The sequence below is a fragment of the Ctenocephalides felis genome, unplaced genomic scaffold, assembly GCF_003426905.1.
Source record: "Ctenocephalides felis isolate EL2017-DRISC unplaced genomic scaffold, ASM342690v1 CF-g0.4_SCAFFOLD_01886, whole genome shotgun sequence".
Classification (NCBI taxonomy): domain Eukaryota; kingdom Metazoa; phylum Arthropoda; class Insecta; order Siphonaptera; family Pulicidae; genus Ctenocephalides; species Ctenocephalides felis.
The window spans coordinates 13,053,223-13,071,621 of record NW_020538040.1 but is presented as its reverse complement, the minus strand read 5'-3'; the positions used below and the strand labels follow the sequence as shown (position 1 = coordinate 13,071,621).

Sequence of the window (18,399 nt, the reverse complement as noted above, 5' to 3'; positions counted from 1 at the left end):
AAAATATCACGTTGAAAGAGGGCCTAATAATATATCATGTGCATTTATTCAAATGAATTTCAAAAAATCCAAAATTTTCCAACTATTTTACCATTTTTTTTAGGTACTAAAATGCAATTTTGGGGGAGGGAGAAAACCAAGGGGTACAGGAGTCATAATGTTCTTCAAATGAAAAACGAACTATACGAATTGTTATAAAACTTATAAGCTCTCTTGAAAGCTTTTTCTTTTAGGAGCCGTTCATTAGTCAAGTGATGCTTAAAAAGGAAGGAGGGGTTTTGTCAAAAATCACGAAATATCACATAAAGGAGGGAGAGGAAAGTAATATGTAATATAACGTGTATTTATGTTTGAAAAAAAATCCAACTAATTTACTATTTTTAAGTACTAAAAATGCACGCAATGTTGGGCGGGGAATAAGGGTTAACTTTGAATACCATCACGTATAACTAAAGAGAAATGGGGTCGAAAATTTTTAATAATCACTCACGTGATTAACGGACGCCTCTTTATGTTAGCAATTTGCTTTGATTTCATCAAATATGACGTATATTGAAAAAAATAAGACGATAAAATGAAATAATTTGCTTTAATTTCATAAAATATAAGGTATATTGCAAAAAATTAAGAAGATAAGCGTAAAAAGTACTCAAAAGTGCATAATTGACTTAAAATAACCCTTTTTTCTCATTTTCATTCAGTGATATTTTAGTAAAAGTGTCTTATAAGTAATTATGAAATTACTAATATTACAATTCCTTTTCCCCAAAATAGTAAAATTTAAATCCCCCTCCCCCCAAGACCACCATTATTGGGAGCAGCCAAAGCCGAGTGAGAATGAAGAAACAAAAAGAGAGGTCCACTGAGCAAACGAGACACCGACAAAAGGGCGAACAGAGACAGAGAGTGTGTGTGAGAGTTGGGGAGTTGAATGAACTATCCCAATGATTTTTCTCATCAATGAGAGCGAGGGAGATGCAGATGTAAACAAAGCCATGCGCCACACTGCCGCACTACTATGCGATGCTCGGTGCATGTGCCGATGGGGGGCTACTTGCGCGGGAACAGACTCCAAACTCTTTAAAAACTGATAAAGTCAATATGAGGAGACCAGGAATTATCACCAGAACCGAACAAAGTAGAGAGACAGATATACAGAAAATTATTCAAATAGAACATAATTATGACATTATCTATATTTAATCAACAGCGGTTATAAAGTACTATTTCTAGTCAATATTATCATATGTATAATTATTCACCATCTTATAAGGTTGTAAATAGTTTTAACACCAAAATTAAAAAAAATCAAGCAAAGTTTCGTTTTATTACAAAAGTATGCAGAAAAACTACTACCAGACAGGGGGTTTGAAAATGGAATGGGTCTATCTACGTCTTAATTTTCAAAAAAATATGTATTTACTGTGCAATCAGGGGTTTTACACATAAAACCAAACTTCAAGTATGTTATCAACGAGGCATCAGAAAGATGCACTAACAATAAAATTGTTATTTCAAGTTTGAGTGATTTTGAAGTTTGAAGTGAAATGCCTGATCGCATAGCAAACACATAGATGACATGACAGTTACTACCAATTCATACGAAGATAGACCCATAACACAGCGTTACCATAACTTTTTGATTTTATCGGAGAATGGCCCCTGTGAACTTTGGCAGTTCGTTCCTAACAATTCATACGAAGATCAACCCATAACATAGCATTCATAACATTTCTATTTTATCTGAGAATTTGCCCCTGAATCTGCCAAAGTAGAGCATGATTTGCCAATGACAAAATGTATAACTATATTTATACTCTCTAAGAATTACCATCATTAATGAACTAATGTATTTGTGAAAAGTTGCCAAATGCCCTAAATTGTTAGACACACGACATTGAGTACAACTGACGATATCAACAATTATGAAAAATCTGGTTCCAGTTGAATTTTAGGATAATTTTATATGAAACTCAGTAGAAATTATTTCACACACTTTTCCAGTTTATCGTAAGGATTTATAGAATTATTTTGCAACACCAACCGCTGAATAAATTTATTATACAAATAAATGCAAATATTATATTAAATTCAAAATAAATTTTCAGATAATATTCGTCCAGAACGCTAATGATGATATTGATGATGATAATAAAAAGATATATTTAAAAAAAAAATTGCAGATTGAGTAAGGTCCTATAAGTAGTAAAAAAAAATATGAGCCATCGTACAAACTGATTTTGCAGTTGTTTGATTTTAAACGAACATAATAGAAAATAACTGCATACTTCTATAAGAAGACGATATTTATTACCATCATATCAATAATTATTAATAAAGTATGACATAGCTCAGTAACAATGTATTTCGAACCTTCAGTTGTCTATCACAAGTGGAATATTTTATATATGAGAAAATGCAGTAAAATGCGAATAAAATCTGTCTAAAGAAGATTACGTATAAATATATTTAAATTAAAATGTCCCAAAAATCTGGTGAAATCTTAAAAGCAATCTTAAATCTGGTCCAGATGCTAAATTGCTTCTTAAGACCCATATAAATGTAGTTTACATATGAAGATTGTGCCTCGGATTATAAAAGAACATTTACTAAATCTGTTAGTATTTATTATAGATAAATTTACATAAAAATTTATGTATCAAATTTAATGCATTTGAATACAACTGGTGCACCCCTAAAAGTATTTTACTGAAATACTCAAAAAACGTATCATATTTCAAGAATATCTCGCTTGTATTTAAGCAGAGGTCCTGCTTCGAGGAGCCTGATGTCAAGCAGTAGTGACATCACTTGGAAATACAGATAGCAAAATGTTTCCAAGCGAAAAATATTCCTTATCCGGCATTGCTGCATCAATAAAATATTCGCCCTATTACAAAAATTGTAATAATGAAATTTATTATATCAAAATGAGACAATTGTTTGGGTTGCCATCTGTAGAACTGACATAGTATCAAGTCAAATTAGTACAATAACTTATTAGTCCAGTCATTATAGTAAGTTCACCTCGGATTTCGAGATATCCAGCTGTAAGTCTGTAAATACTATGTAAATACACCCTAAAAGTTGTCTCAAAACCTACATATGGTAGGGTATACGTACCATATGTAGGGTTTTGAGACAACTTTTGAGGTGTATTTACAGACTTACAGCTGGGTATCTCGAATTCCGAGATTCTTACCTAATTTAAGCTTAAATGACTGAATTATATACATTATAGGACTTAAGTCATGATAAGAAAAATAATAATAAATATATTTGCAGATAAGAATGATCAATTTCAGTATAGACTTTTATTTGTATACTTTGTAATAATAGTAAATTGCGAGATATCTATACGTTTTTGAAATATTCAAAGCTTGCAGTTTGAAGAGCTTTTAACTATTCTTATATTTTGCATTTCTTGCACTGTGACAGAAATCAATACAACAGTGAAGCATACCAAAAACTCGGAATACTTGGATTCTTGGATGCAAACCTTGTATTCTACTTGTAGAACTTATACGACTGTAAAGTTTTTGCTCAAAGCCTTTTATTACATACCCTAAAAACAGTATTTATTTTCAACCATTACAGGTACCAAAAATGTACAGATCCTCGGAGTTATTTACTGTAAGAAGCTTTACTTGAAAAACCACCTAGTGTTTATTTAAATACCGTCGTCCGTATATTTACATGAGTATGTAGTATGTGCGCTTATGTGACTTTGTATTCATGCTAATGCAACAATTTTTACGCTCTGTTCCAATACGTAGATGTTGTTCTGGTGCGCTGTTATCGCTATGTGTTATGCGTTATGTGTTATACGTTATGCGCTATGCACTATGTGCTATGTGCTATGCGCTATGTGTGTGCATCGAGGAATGCGCCGAGTACACACAATATTCATCGACAACACACCGCGGACTGCATTCCATTCCACGGAGTCCTCCAAGCCATCGGCGGCGGCCCGAAAGAGATGATACACAGCACAGTTTGTTAATGAAAGCGCTGGTTATAATATTTCAAGATCAAAAGAAATAGTAAATGGTGGTGTGTGGCATCGTGCCTTAAGGCAAATTGCTGGAACTTCCCGTACTGAAAAGCTTTAAAAAAAATGCTTTAGGTTTTTTGTAAAACTTTGAAAAAGATTTTTGAAAATCTTGAAAAAAATAGATTTTTTGAAAAAAAAAATTTATATTTGGAATTTTTTGAAAATTTTGACCGTTTGTCAAAGCAATTTCGCTTTCAAAACTTTGAAAACAATTTTTCAATTTTGAGAAAAATTGATTTTTTGAAAACAAAAAATTTTATATTTGAAAATTTTGACCGTTTGTCAAAGCAATTTCGGTGCATTAGCTGCGTAAGAACGAAATATCAAAGCGCGTAAGCGCCGCTTCGCTGTTTAACGGATAAACATTGGTACGGAACCCATAGAAATGTAAACAAAATTTGTTCTTATTAAATTGCTTTATAAAATATCTGTTAATTTGATGTGCATAAATCTAATGATCATTTTTGACAGCCAAATGGCATTTCTTTTTACTTTTTTTATCAATCGAATAAAAAATCGAATCAGTTTTTCGTTTCGTCAATACAAATAAAACGTTTCTTGAATTATTCAAATCGGATGCTCCGTTCTCTCAAAAACTGAATTACCATCTTTGGCACTTCTTGCCACGTATTTTCGAAACTCTGGACCCTCTTTTTCCAAAAACTAATTTACTATCTATTTATCTATGTTGAGAGTTTTGAAATGTGCCGCTGGAGGTGAATGGAACAAATAAAGTGGACAGACAAAATAACAAATGAAGTCCTGAGAAGAGTGGGCGACAAAAGGACTTTACTGAGCACGATCCTGAAAATAAAAGGAAACTGGATTGGACCCTCTCTACAAAGTAAGTGCCTTCTGCACGACGTCGTCGAGAGTAAAATAGGAGGAATGAAAGGAATGGAAAGAAGAAGAATGCAGACGATTGACGACTTACGCGAGAAGAGAATACAGGGAACTGAAAGCCAAAGCAGAAGATCAAGAAGCATGGAATCAGAAGTTCGTAAAGGAAAATACATAAAATAAAAAAGGGAAAGGGGAATAGTGGTAATAGGTTGAAGGGTATGGGAATCATTTATTTGTGGTGGCTCTCACACCATGGACCTGCCTTCGGACAGACTACTATTTATTATTATTATTATATCTATGCTATCAAATTTGCTTTATAACTGACTCCTTCATACTTCTATTACTACTAACCTCTACAAATTCTATCTCAAATCCACAATTCAAACTCTACTTAATTTCAATCCAACAAATCAAATGACAATTTTGTGTCAGTGCCAGGGCTCAAACCGAGTATCCCCTGGCGTGTGAGTGCTACTACTGAGCTATTCCCACCACAATTTAAGGGTTCTATGAGCTGTTGTGATAGTTTCCTGAACTACTGAATGGCAACCTAAACAATTGTCCTATCTCTATGTGTTAAATCTTCATTATTACCAATCACTAATACTGATCAATTTTTTAACAATGCCGGGTAAAGGCTATTTTCACTTAGCAACATATTGCTACCTATATTTTCCAGTGAAAACTGATAAAACTACTAAGCAAGAGAGTTGTTGGATTGAATTCATAACAGAAGAATTACATTACTCAATCTTTGATTAATCCCATAGCTCTAACCGTTACCTCTTTCCAACAGACGAAAGGCCAAGTAAGAGAATAATAAGTTTTAAATTAGCAACCGAAATTTGACCTAAATGTTGCACTTGCACGTCACATAACATAATATAAATAATAAAACAAAGATTCAAGAAAAAGCTTGCTAAAGAAAATTTGAATCACACTAACGTATATCGTGGATTTTGACTTCCTTAAAAAAAAAACAGTAAGTCATTTGCATTTAATAATACGAATCTTTCCAAAGTAATTTCTTTTTCATGGACAAGAGATTTACTTGCACTTTCTAGGAAGGAACTAATTGTATACCCAATATTATCATTATATATTTAGAGATCTGTTATAAGCCTTGTACTCGTATAAAAAGTGGAGCTAATTTTACGCATCATTTTTATTTGATTCGTGTTTAAATATAGGAAGGATTAAGCAGAATTTTCGTTAAAACAATCAAAATGTATTGATAGCTACAACATTGTACAATATTGATCTGACAGCAAATATGACAGGTATGAAATGATGCATGTAGAGCTGAATAAAACACGTAAAACTGATAAATTAAACCCTTCGTCGCTTAAACAGATTTTTATTTACATCTAAATATTTAGTATTTGACACCTCATTCGTTCATGATTACATATATATATAATTTGTGTAAGAACTACAAAAGATTTGGGCTGGTGTAACAAAGCTTCAACATCGAATGCCAGTTCCAATAGCCATGAATGTTCCGAAAGTGCCACCACCTTGAAGCATGACTTTTCCAACATTATTTACAAGTTCACGTCCTCTCATTCCATACCTCAAGGCAGAAAATCCTCCAAATAGAGCACCACTGGCCAAACCGACACAAAAACCAATAGTGAAGCCCATTTTCATTTTGTCGAAGCAAGTGGGCCCTTGCTGATACATGCCGGAGGAGGACGAGATAGGCATTTTGAGTGTTTCAAATTTTCATAACAATTTGACTTTTAAGTTGATATTGATTGCCTTTCTTGTACGACGCCGTTGTTGTGATTTGTTTGTTAAATTATTTACGTCGCACAATATGATGATGATAGCTATTAAATAGCTTTTTCACATTACGTCACAATTTAGATGTCATTTTTCGAATGTTTTGCCATGTGAGGTTTTGTTTTGTTTCGGGCAATAAATTATTCTAGACGTATATTTTTTTGTTTCTAGTTCGGGTATAAGACAATTCATTTCAATACAAAAAATATTGAAATTGAAATATATTAGAATACACTATCGCTGGTACAAATATATGCAATTAATGCCAATTGCTTTGTGTATTATAATTTGTACGCACTAACCAAAATAACTAGTAGAAATACCATTATGAGCTGTTGTGATCATTTACTAAACTAACTACATCTGTTTTTATCGTGTGGCCAAACAATCCCATCTAAATGTGATTGTAGATTTTCATTATTACCAATTTCTGTAATACTGATCAATTTTTTATAGCTGCAGCAAGTCCAAGTGAAGGAAGGCTATTTTTACATATTGCTATCTATATTACCAAGCGAGAAGAACAATGTCAATATTCGACTAATACATTCTAAGTATCACCAAAAATTTGCTGATATTCCACAATGGATTAGGTGCAGATATTTAAAAAAATAAGGCTTAAGGATAATGAATGTGTTAAATGGAAAATGAACAATTGCAATATCATATCTTAATGTAAGCTTCAACAAAGGAAAACGTGATCAAAGTTAGATTTCTGACTGATCTACTGCTAAATTCATGCGTATTATTTAGTTGTACTTTAAAAGTTTAGAATATACTGTCCTTAATGCAAATATAAGCAATTTATATACAATTAATGCAAATTGATTTGTGTAATATATTTTATACGCACTAATTAATATAACTGGTAGAAATACTGATTTTATAATTTGGAATTCTTTAAGTTACCATAATACCTGAATGTCCAATCACTGGATTGGCATTCGATTTAGGCATTGTAAGTATTACCAAAAATTTGCTGTTTTTTGGTCTGTTGTCCTATCTCTATGCGATGAATCCTCATTATTACCAATTTCACTAATACTGACCAATTTTTTTTACTGATGCAGCAGTGCCGGAGAAAGACTATTTTCACTTGGCAACATATTGCTATCTCGAAAACTGATATCACTACAGAGCAAGAAAGTTGTTGGAATAAATTCAGAACAGAATAATTACAATACTCGATAAAAAAAAAGATATTGAATGTGTTAAATAAAAAACAATTATAATATCATTTCTCAATATAAGCTGCCAAAAAGGTAAACGTGATCCAACATAGATTTCTAACTGCTTCTTCTGATGTTTTAGTTGAACTTCATAAATTTTCTGATGGTTCTTGAAAAATATTATCCCAGCTCTTCAATTACACCAATGTGCAGCACGTGAGCTTGAAAGGATCTTGCCTCAAATGAACCAACTGATCCAAAAGAGCGAGACGCAACAACTTTGTTTACAACAAACTCTCGTTCGGGTAAACGAACTTGGAGCGTATAGAAGGCACGTTGAAAATGTTGTTTTTTCCCATTTAGTAAAACCCCCGTCCCCGTCCGTCCGTTCGTCCGTCGGAATCGTATTCTTTTTAGTCTTTTCAATTTTTATCATGATAGTCTTATTTTTTCTTTTCGGATCCGTTTGTGTGCGTATATTCTTCCCGCCTTCTGATGAGCATCTACTACTCATTCATTGACGTAGAGAAGACGAAGTCGCCACACACGTGGGTTAAAAGAAGTCGGAGAGACGGCGTGAACGAGATGAATGAGCATTTCGGGGAAATATAGCAACAAACATCGATACATATTAAATCATCAAGATATGTTGTTAGCCGGACGGCGAACGTTGGACCGGCGATGCGCCGATGCAACGCGCCGCGGTTTAGAGACCTGGCGTCTTCACTCGCCCGCAGAGCGATAATGTGTAATAAATTTTGATTTTCTGATTAAATTGAGAATGTCGTCTTTGAATGAGATACGTAAGGGGAATCAAATAAATAATTTCAAATATTTCTTCACAAGCTTTTCAAGTTCAAGTTTGTTTTATACACAATTAAGATCGTAAGGATAAGTTGCTCTTTACATTTATTCCTTTACCAGACCAAACATTTATTGAAATTAGAGATTTGTTGCATCGTACGAAAGGGATTTTTTAAATTAAGAGGCCAATTCTTGGATAAAATAGTAATGTTAAGATAGGGGTCAATAATTGTATGACTTCATACTCATCAATTGTCAAAAGACCATTCTAGCGTTTTGCACATACAACCTAACCTCCAAAAGGTCCAAAAACGAAAATATTAATTTCGGTCAGACTTAACGTGTTGTTTCGCATCAGGTAATTAGATGGTAGGACATTGCAACCTGCCAATACGACCCTTTTCGCCCTCTATGTCAAAAAAAGCCTCAATCATCCCTATTCCAATTTCAACTGCGAATCCTTTCGCATCTACATATCACTTTTAATTAGTGAATAAATGTATTAGTTATATAAGTGTAACCTGTTTCATTTCTATTCAAAATCTTAAATCTGCTATTATGGCACAACAGTGTGTTATCAAAGTGACGTCAGAAAGTTGCACTTATAATTGTGCCTGGAAGTTTTAGAAGTAGATTTAGACTAAAACGTTCCATCTACCTCTTTGACAGTTCGCGACTACCAACTCATACGAATATAGACCCATAGCATAACATTTCTATTTTATGCGTAAATTGACCCCTCAACTTTCATTCTTGAGGAAATTTCAAATTATGAGACCAATTTTAGGATAAAATAGAAATGTTATATTACGGGTCTATAACTATGAGTTGGTAGTCATCAAGACTATTCGAGCGTTTCACACATAAAACCTAACCTCCAAAAGGCACAAACGTCAAAATATTAATTTTAGTCAGAATTCACGTGTGTTATCAAAGTGACGTCAAAAAGTTGCACTTATAATAAAACTGACATTAATATTATTTGACATTTGTGCGTGTAAGTTTTAGAAGTAGATTTAGAATAAAACGTTCCATCTACCTCTTTGACAGTTCGTGACTACCAACACATATGATATTATAGACCAGTGGTCGGGGAACCGAGGTAAATTACACCAAATCGGGTAAAAATGAAATTTTTGGGGCAAAAAGCAATTATTTTTAATTTATATTCATTCTATTTGCTACATAGTTGTCCATATGGGGGGAAATTTCTTTCGCGATGGAGGTAATATCAACTTAGACCAAAAAAATTTGGGGTTATGATTAAAAAAGTTCCCCGACCGCTGTTATAGACCCATAGCATAAAATTTCATTTTTATTCTAGAATTGGCCCCTATACTTTCATTATTCCGATGTGTTTAAATCGCAATTAGCAATTGAGCAAATACGATTTCAATGTCAGCGAAATACAATTGAATGAAATACAAAGAACAACAGAACAATTCATATATTCATACTATAATTAAGGAGTGAAAAATCTTCCTTAATGTCATCATGTATATTCCAAAACAATGAGTATTAGAAACCAACAAAAACAAGCGGCCAAACGTACCAAACTGTAGAATTTGATTTAAAAATTCTAAATTGACAAAAAAATTGCCCTTTCCGGAAGAGAAATTTTCGAACGTTATCTACCAGCAACTCGGTGGTGCATTCTGACAAAAACGTACCTGCTGTAAACTTGACATTATTGTGTAAGTTATGTAATTTGTTTTATAGGAATCTGTGGACATTGTAAAACATTCTTTTACAGTAATATCTAAATTTACTTTCTGCAGTACCTTAAAGTTTAAAGCCATTTTCGTATTTAATTGTTAAAATTTTAAGGCGAGCCGCAATTATTAATAATTTACAAAACTTCATAAATTACATATACACCATACTAATAAAACTTTTAATATAAAAATACTAAATTAGAAAAAAGATTCATAAATTAATTGCATTAATGCAAGTATACATTATGCTAAATTTATTGAAGAAATAATTTCTTTTTTTTTTTTTTTGCATACTTTTATTGTCAATCAAAATTAAATACATTTTTTAAGACAATGTGATGTTGGTGTTAATGCATAATAAGAGATTATCTCCTATGAGATATCTCACTTTTATTTTTTTATTTTGACATTTATTTAAGGTCGTATGGCCATTTTTTTTTCAATCTGCGTGTGGGATATTAAAGAAATAAATAGAATTATATTTTAGAAATACTTGATTAGCCGCTGAAAAACATTTGAAGGGGCGCATAAAGCCCGCGGGCTGCTTGTTGCAAATCCTTGATCTTGATCGACGCTTCAATACGAACCGAGTCATTATGTATACGAACTGCCGAGTGATTAGCTAGACTCAAGTTGTAACCTCAGGGCGCCAGCCGAGCGCAAAGGGTTAGTAAATATACAAAATAATAAGTTAATGCACTGTTGAGAACAATTATAAGATAATCAATGTTGGATTTGGTACTTAACTTACAAACTTATTTTAACCTTTTCTACTCGGATGCCGCAAATTTTATATAAACTTTGCAATTCGCGAGTGGAAAGGTTAATATCTCTTCAACCCAATACAAAAATGTTCTGATACAATTCTTTTCAAAATTATTGAAATAGCATAACAACTTAAAAAGTGTCAGGAAAACTACAGTAAGCCAACCATAAAATCATTACTTCACAATTAGAATTTGCGAGGACATTAAGACGTTATTTTAATGAAAGAATGTCATTAAACGGCGAGCAAAACAATCCTATCGATACTACAATGCTAATAGTATTCTATATATAGGCGCGGTGGTCGAATCAAATACTCCTCGGCGCACGTACACACACTGCCAACCATCCATCCTTCCTTCCAAGGGAAAATAACAAAGTTTGTTTACAACTTTTATAAAGTCTCGAATCCGAGCAACCAACGGCAAGTAGTCGCCCGTAACATCGCGGCCGTTTCTTTCGATCAAACTTCTTTTTGTTTCTCAATTATTTTTATTACTTCTGAATGGAATGCAGTTTTACGTACGTACACTAAATACATACGTACCGACACATACGCATGCATGTGCGCATACATGGGTGGCAAAGAGGAGCGATCGCCAGGGGAGGACAACTTTTCACATTACACAAAAAGATGTAAAGTTATGAATATATTGGAAATAATAAATAAATACAGGCAACTCTCGGTTAACGCGGCAAGTGCGTACTGCGCAGTATGAGAACCGTACTATAAAAAACTCGTATTTCACATACAATTCAGGCTAATTCGTAGTGCGTTCTATGGAAACTTAAATAGTCCAGTATGGGAACCGCGCTATGAGAGACTCAGAGTTAGTACAAATCGCACCATTTTTATCGTGCTGTATAGAGACCAAGAAATGCAACTTGAAGTAGGAGTAATACGGACTAAATGACCTGTATGACATAGACAACTCATTCAAAAATTGGCGCGACGCAGTAGTCAGCTCAAATGTGTTCTTAGACAGCTATTATATAATCAGGCATGTCTAAAAGATAAAAGTCGATAACAAAACTTACATTAATACCTTTTCGATATGAAGTTCCTATAATTACTCATAGGTTGCGAAAGGAACTTATGAGCTGTTGAACAAAAACCGTGTAATAGGAAGTCCGTGTAGTCGGAGGGATGTCGGGTTTTTTTTAGCTCCGCGTAATATGGGAACCGTGCACCCAGGGTGCCGTGTTAATCGAGGGTTGACTATATATGACTATTGAAAATATCACTGTATATTCATCAGTAGTAAAGCTGGTCTCAGAACACATCAAATTTTATTGAATCGAAGCGAGAAATATAGATCACGTATCCTTACTAAATAGAAGAGCTATATATTTCAAAGTGAAAATAGCCCTCAGACGTATTGCTGCATCAATTATATTACCAGTAATATAACAGAAAGTGTAATAACAAATTCATCACAGAAATAACCGTTTGAGTTGCCGTCTATAAAGACACCTCGTTTAAGTTTTATAAATGCGCTTTAATAAGCTTATGTACAGGGTGTCCTAAAACTCAACGTTAAGCCGAAACAGAGTAAGAGTAAAAAAAGTATTTCATACAGTTTGGAAATGATGAGCTTTTCAATGCAACCCAGAGCGTTGATCAAACTGTGACCATTTTTCAGTTATTGTAATAAATTTTCATTACTTTTCTAGGACCACAGTCAAAAACAATGCCAGTTTTGCACCAAATGACACCAAGAATAATATTGTCAAATATAATGACAGATTTGCTCTTGAATTTTCAAGAATTAAGACTTGATTAAACTATGATTTTGAAATTTTCCAATTTGATCGACTTTGAGAGATCCTTCTTGGAAAAAAATGTACTAATGTGTCTTGGAAAATTCCATCAAAAGTTGGCGCATTTAATCAGGACAGTAAAATGGTAAATTACTTGAAAACCCCGACAATAACACAAAAGTTGCTGGTGCTTTTCGCTCAAATTCTACTAGTATAAATTTTATTTGTACACAAGGGGGGGGGGACCATTAATCACGTAGGGTTTTTAGGGGGAGGGGGGTTTGACAAAAAATCACGAAATATCACGTGGGGGTGGAAGGGGTATAGTGAGATATCACGTGTTTTTATTTTTTAACTGATTTTTTTAAAAGAAAAATCAAACATTTTCAAATAACTAAAAATACATGTGATGTTTTTGTGGGGGAGGGGGGCTAATTTTGAATATCACCATGTATCACTAAAGGGGAGGGGTGGTCCAAAAATCCTTAAAAACTCGCTCACGTGATTGATGGACGCCCCCTATTATGCATTTTTATATAAAATGCAAATTCTACTAAACTTCATATTTTTTTCCTTTTATTCTACCTAGGATTTGATCACTATCGCTTTCAGGAAATTCGAAAAAAAAACAACTAGCCCATGGTTAAAAATCTTATACCTTGTTGCCCATAAAAAGATGGACCAAACGGAAGCCAGTATAAACAAAATGTTTATTTGTAAGTTATTTCCTACAGTTAAAACATTATTCTCCCCTGAATGATGTACTTGATTTGCGTTCATGGTCGGCGCTTGTGAGCAAGTTAGGTTGCTCAGCAATGTACCGATGCGTCAAATGCATGAGCAATTGCGATTCTTTGAATTTGAATCGTTATGAGTGATAATGGCGCATATTTATGCGTAGCATCTCGCAATAAATCTTAAGATCTTATATTAATAGAGTTCGAAAAGAGTCAACATGTTTAAAGGAAGTATAAAATTTGAGGAAAGGACAACTCACAATATGTATGTGATAAGGTCAAATTGGAAATTTTGTCATATTTCAGAATGGAAAGTTCCAAACATCCAAAAAAATAAAATAATCTAGATAAATTTTAAGGGTTCCAAACTTAACAATTAAGTTTATGTTCTGAAGAATAAAGGAATAAAAATGCAACTTCACAGAAAAACTCATTAATAATAATCGATAAAAGTGCATGTAAAATATTTGTCTTTGAAGTCCTCCCATAAAAATATAATTACCAATTAGGGTTTTCAGGAAACCACATACTTAAACCACAACAACCAATTAGAAGAGTAAATTTAACAACGAATATTGGAAAGGTACAAAATAGATAGAAAAAAATATAAATTTATTATTTTACTTGGAACTACAGATATTTTTTAAAAAAATCTTTTTAAAATTTCACTGTAATGAAATAAAACATCTAGAATTATCAAATTAATTTAGTAAGAGAAAATATAATTCGAAGTAGCTGATCAAACCAATTTCTCTTGAATGAGAAGTCATCTTTCTTTTATTATAAAAGACTTGTCTAAAATTTGGAATTTGGAGGTTCCAAAGGGGCTATATGTTCAAAATGGACGATTTTTAATTTCCCACAGGTTAAGTTATAGTAATCGCAAAAAAAAATCGAAAATAAAAATGTTTGCATATCCTTTAAAGCCTTCTGACCATTTTAGCAGAAAAATGGATTACGAAATGGATGAGCGGATACAAATTTTCGTCGACGATTACGAGAGCACAGATCAACCGATTTGAATGATTAAAAAAAAACATTCGATTTCTACTGATGGGGAGACGTACTGATTAGTTTTTGGAGAAAGCAGGTGCAGTCAAAAATGACAATTCAGTTCAAGAGAAAGTGTTTGTGTGTAGAATGTATGTATGTGAGGATACAAATTTTCGTCGACGATTTCGAGAGCACAGATCAGCCGATTTGAATGATTCAAAAAAAAAACATTCGATTCCTATTGATGGGGAGAGGTACTGATTAGTTTTTGGCAAAAGCAGGTCCAGTCAAAAATGACAATTCAGTTCGAGAGAAAGGAGCGTTCGATTTGCATGACGGAATGAAGAATTGATTAAATTTTTGGGAAGGCTGGTCCAGAGGTTTTGGAGATCCAATAAAACAAAAGTAATAAAATGCCACTTGGCGGTCAAAAATGACTATTAGACATATGTACATCAAATCATCAGATTTTTAGAGAGATTTTGGTAAGTACAAATTTAGTTTACATTTTTATGAGTTCCGTACCAATGTTTATCCGTTAGATTGCAACACGACGCTTACGAGCTTTGATATTTCGTCTATAAAATAGCTAAGCAGCGCTTTGAACAAAAATTCATAAATGTACGGAAAGTTTCAGCAATTTGCCTAAAGGCACGATTCTTTGGAACACTAGTTTCATTTAAATATACATTGAACTACCCCTGATCATAGTTGTTAAAACAGTTGGAAGCGTTGCACTCTCATTACTACTATTTACTAATAAATTTAGGGATTGTTTATAATGAAAAGTTATTACAGCTTGAATATTATTAACAATTATTTAAAAAAATTGTTCGCAATACAATGATGTTGACTTAAGAAAGCATTAAAATCCTACAAACAGAAATCTTAATTAATATACATAAACCAGCGTTTCAACGACAGATTAATAAAAAGCTCAAAAGCTAATAGAGCAATAATTTTAGTTATAAAAGTCAGTTGCAGTGAAACGGATAATAACAGGAGAGATATCCACACCGAGGTAAACTTATCTCACAAGTATAAGTGTTTATGTACTGAACTTATGTACCAATGTGTTTGTGTAATGTGTAATGTGTAATGTGTAATGTGCATGTGTATTATTTTGTGTCCTGTGTGAAATATTTTCCCGCGCTTCTCACACTATCTTCCTCCAGTAGTGATGTGTACGGCTTGTACGTTGGTTTGTGAAGGAAGGGCCAACGCCCCTCGTCAAGGTCAAAAACTTGAGTACGTTACGACTTACGACGTAGTAGGTAGTTTTGTACCCTACCACACAAAAAATACACTACACACTTACACACTTAATACACATTTATAGATACACTACTGCATATAGCAGCATACATGTAGACAAAGAGCTGGAGATTTTGAGGAAAATCCATAAACGAAAATTTAACCGTTACTAATCCTTTCTGTAGGTACATACATACATTGATTATTGGAAAACATCCTTGATCCGAACTATCTCAATATTATTTAATTCAAATTGCCGATGAGGTACGCCACTGGGTGTATCTACTAATTTCTATTCAATATTATTTTTTCATAAGTATGTTAGCAGTCTCTGTTTAGTGTTCGAGAATGCACAAATTGCAGAATAAAGTTCAAATAAAATCTTTTTTTTTGTCAATTATATTTAGTACTGATTTTAAAGTATGTCGACTTACTAAAGCTAGAACTTTTTTTTTTTTTTTTTAGGTATATACACACATTGACTAATCAAAAATTATCCTTAAACCACTTTAGTATAAGACTTGAAAAAAAAAAGAGTTTTTATTTTCAATCATTGTTCTAAAGATAGCAATTATATATGAATTTCCTTAATTTATTTAACCGTTAATAAACCCTGATCTAGGTTCAAAGTAACCGTTAATAAAAATTAGCATAAGATTGTAGAAAAAATATACAGATAATATTGATTGCATGCATATACATTTTTTAAAAAAAAGATTGATTTTAATTTTAATTTAAAAAAATGTAATAAAAATGACAAAAAATAGAGCAAAAGTTCCATTGAAAAATATAAAATATTATGAGATCATTTTTTTGAGAAATATAGAGTAAAAGATCATTTTGCTAATACGAATAATTATGGTGATTTTTTTTTAAATTATTAAAAAAAAAACTTGTCCATACTAGAAATGCAATAAAAACGATGCCAAGAAAACAGAGCAATAGTTTCATTGAAAAATAGATGTGAGAATAAAAATGACAATATTTAGAGTGGAAAACAGTTAGCAAATACCAGTAATAAATATTGGTGAATTATTTTTTTTGAAAATTATTTAAAAACTATATCCATTCTAGAAACGCAATTAAAACGACAAGAAAATAAGGCAAAAGTTCCATTGAAAAAATATAAAATATGATGAGAAGAAAGTTTAAGATAATATAAAAGGGGAAAATAATTTAGCCAACACCAATAATATTATTGATTTTTTTGTTTGAAAATTTTTTTTTTTAAAAAAAAACTATATCCATACTAAAAATGCAATAAAAACGACAAGAAAACAGAGCAATAGTTCCATTGAATATGAAAAATGAGATTTTTTTTTAAAAAAATATAGAGTGAAAGATAATTTTGCTAATACCAATAATATTGGTGTTTTTTTTCGATTTTTTTAAAAAAAAAAACTTGCCCGTAATAGAAATGCAATAAAACAACACCAAGAAAACAGAAAGTTTCATTGAATAAAATATATAATGTGATGAGAGAAAAAAAGAAATATTGGTAATTTTGGTGATTTTTTTTTTGAAAATTATTAAAAAGAAACCATGTCCTCACTAAAAATGCAATAAAAAAGACAAAAGAACATCCAAAACTATAATAGAAAAATAAACAACATAATGAGAAAAGAAAAAAATGACTACCACCGTAGACCAATTAATAAAATTTAATAATAATTTAAAAGTGAAAATAAATCATATACCAATATATTAGCATGATATTCTTTTAGTGTCAAATCAAAAAAAAAGATTGATTGAATAATAATTAAATAATAAAATTGGATAGAAATATACAGTTGAAATTATTAATAATAAGCAAGAAATTAGCTTAAAAGGTATAAAAAACATTTGATTAAAATGATATAATTAATATATTTGATATGGCTGAAATTCTTAGCATTCCTTAGACAGAAATATGCAAGTTCAGCAATGACTCTACTTTTAAAAAACATTAAACATGGTATGAATTTAAAAATGCAAACCTATTTGTACTGAGCTTGAAAATATGTGACATATGAAACTTAACATGAATTACATTCTTGTGCTGGTTTAAGTATAAAAATAAACAAATTTTGGCAACCCCATAAGACTTAAAAAATGCAATACATATATGTCATTTACAATATCGTTTCAAACGAAACTAATTTTGACGATGAATTTATTACAGGTTAAGTTTTATTCAGCAAAGACTGTAAACGTAAACGATCCCTTTAACGGTAAATTATATAGCAGTTAAAGGCAAATATTCTCGAAAGTATTAGAAATATTTGAAATATTAAATAAGTAAACATTCATACAGGAATTTAGTAGACAACGATGTCACTACAATAAGCCGTAAGAGGAAATCGAACTGGTATTTTCAGGAGGTAAAGTCTGAATTTATAGAAATAGGTAAGAGGTAATAGCTAAATCATATATTTATATGAATACCTATATACATATCAAAATATAAAAGGTTAAAGCGTCTCAAATCAAAAATTGTATAAATATTCAAGCAAATTCAATTTAGATCATCACTACAT

At 32.0% G+C, this 18,399-nt stretch overlaps 2 protein-coding genes across 3 annotated transcripts in view; both read right to left on the bottom strand.

Annotated features, from left to right (window-relative positions):
* LOC113378619 (serine/threonine-protein phosphatase 4 regulatory subunit 1-like) overlaps positions 1–18,399 on the bottom strand; it is a 126,192-nt gene that overhangs the window by 82,998 nt on the left and 24,795 nt on the right. The window lies entirely within an intron of this gene.
* Positions 6,170–6,607, bottom strand: LOC113378621 (reactive oxygen species modulator 1-like). Its single transcript, XM_026619171.1, has one exon. It carries the CDS (start codon positions 6,605–6,607, stop codon positions 6,365–6,367), a length of 243 nt encoding a protein of 80 aa, XP_026474956.1. The 3' UTR covers positions 6,170–6,364.

Coding starts and splice junctions, on each gene's coding strand:
- LOC113378621 (XM_026619171.1), bottom strand. CDS start 6,607: ATGCCTATCTCGTCCTCCTCCGGCATGTATCAGCAAGGGCCCACTTGC.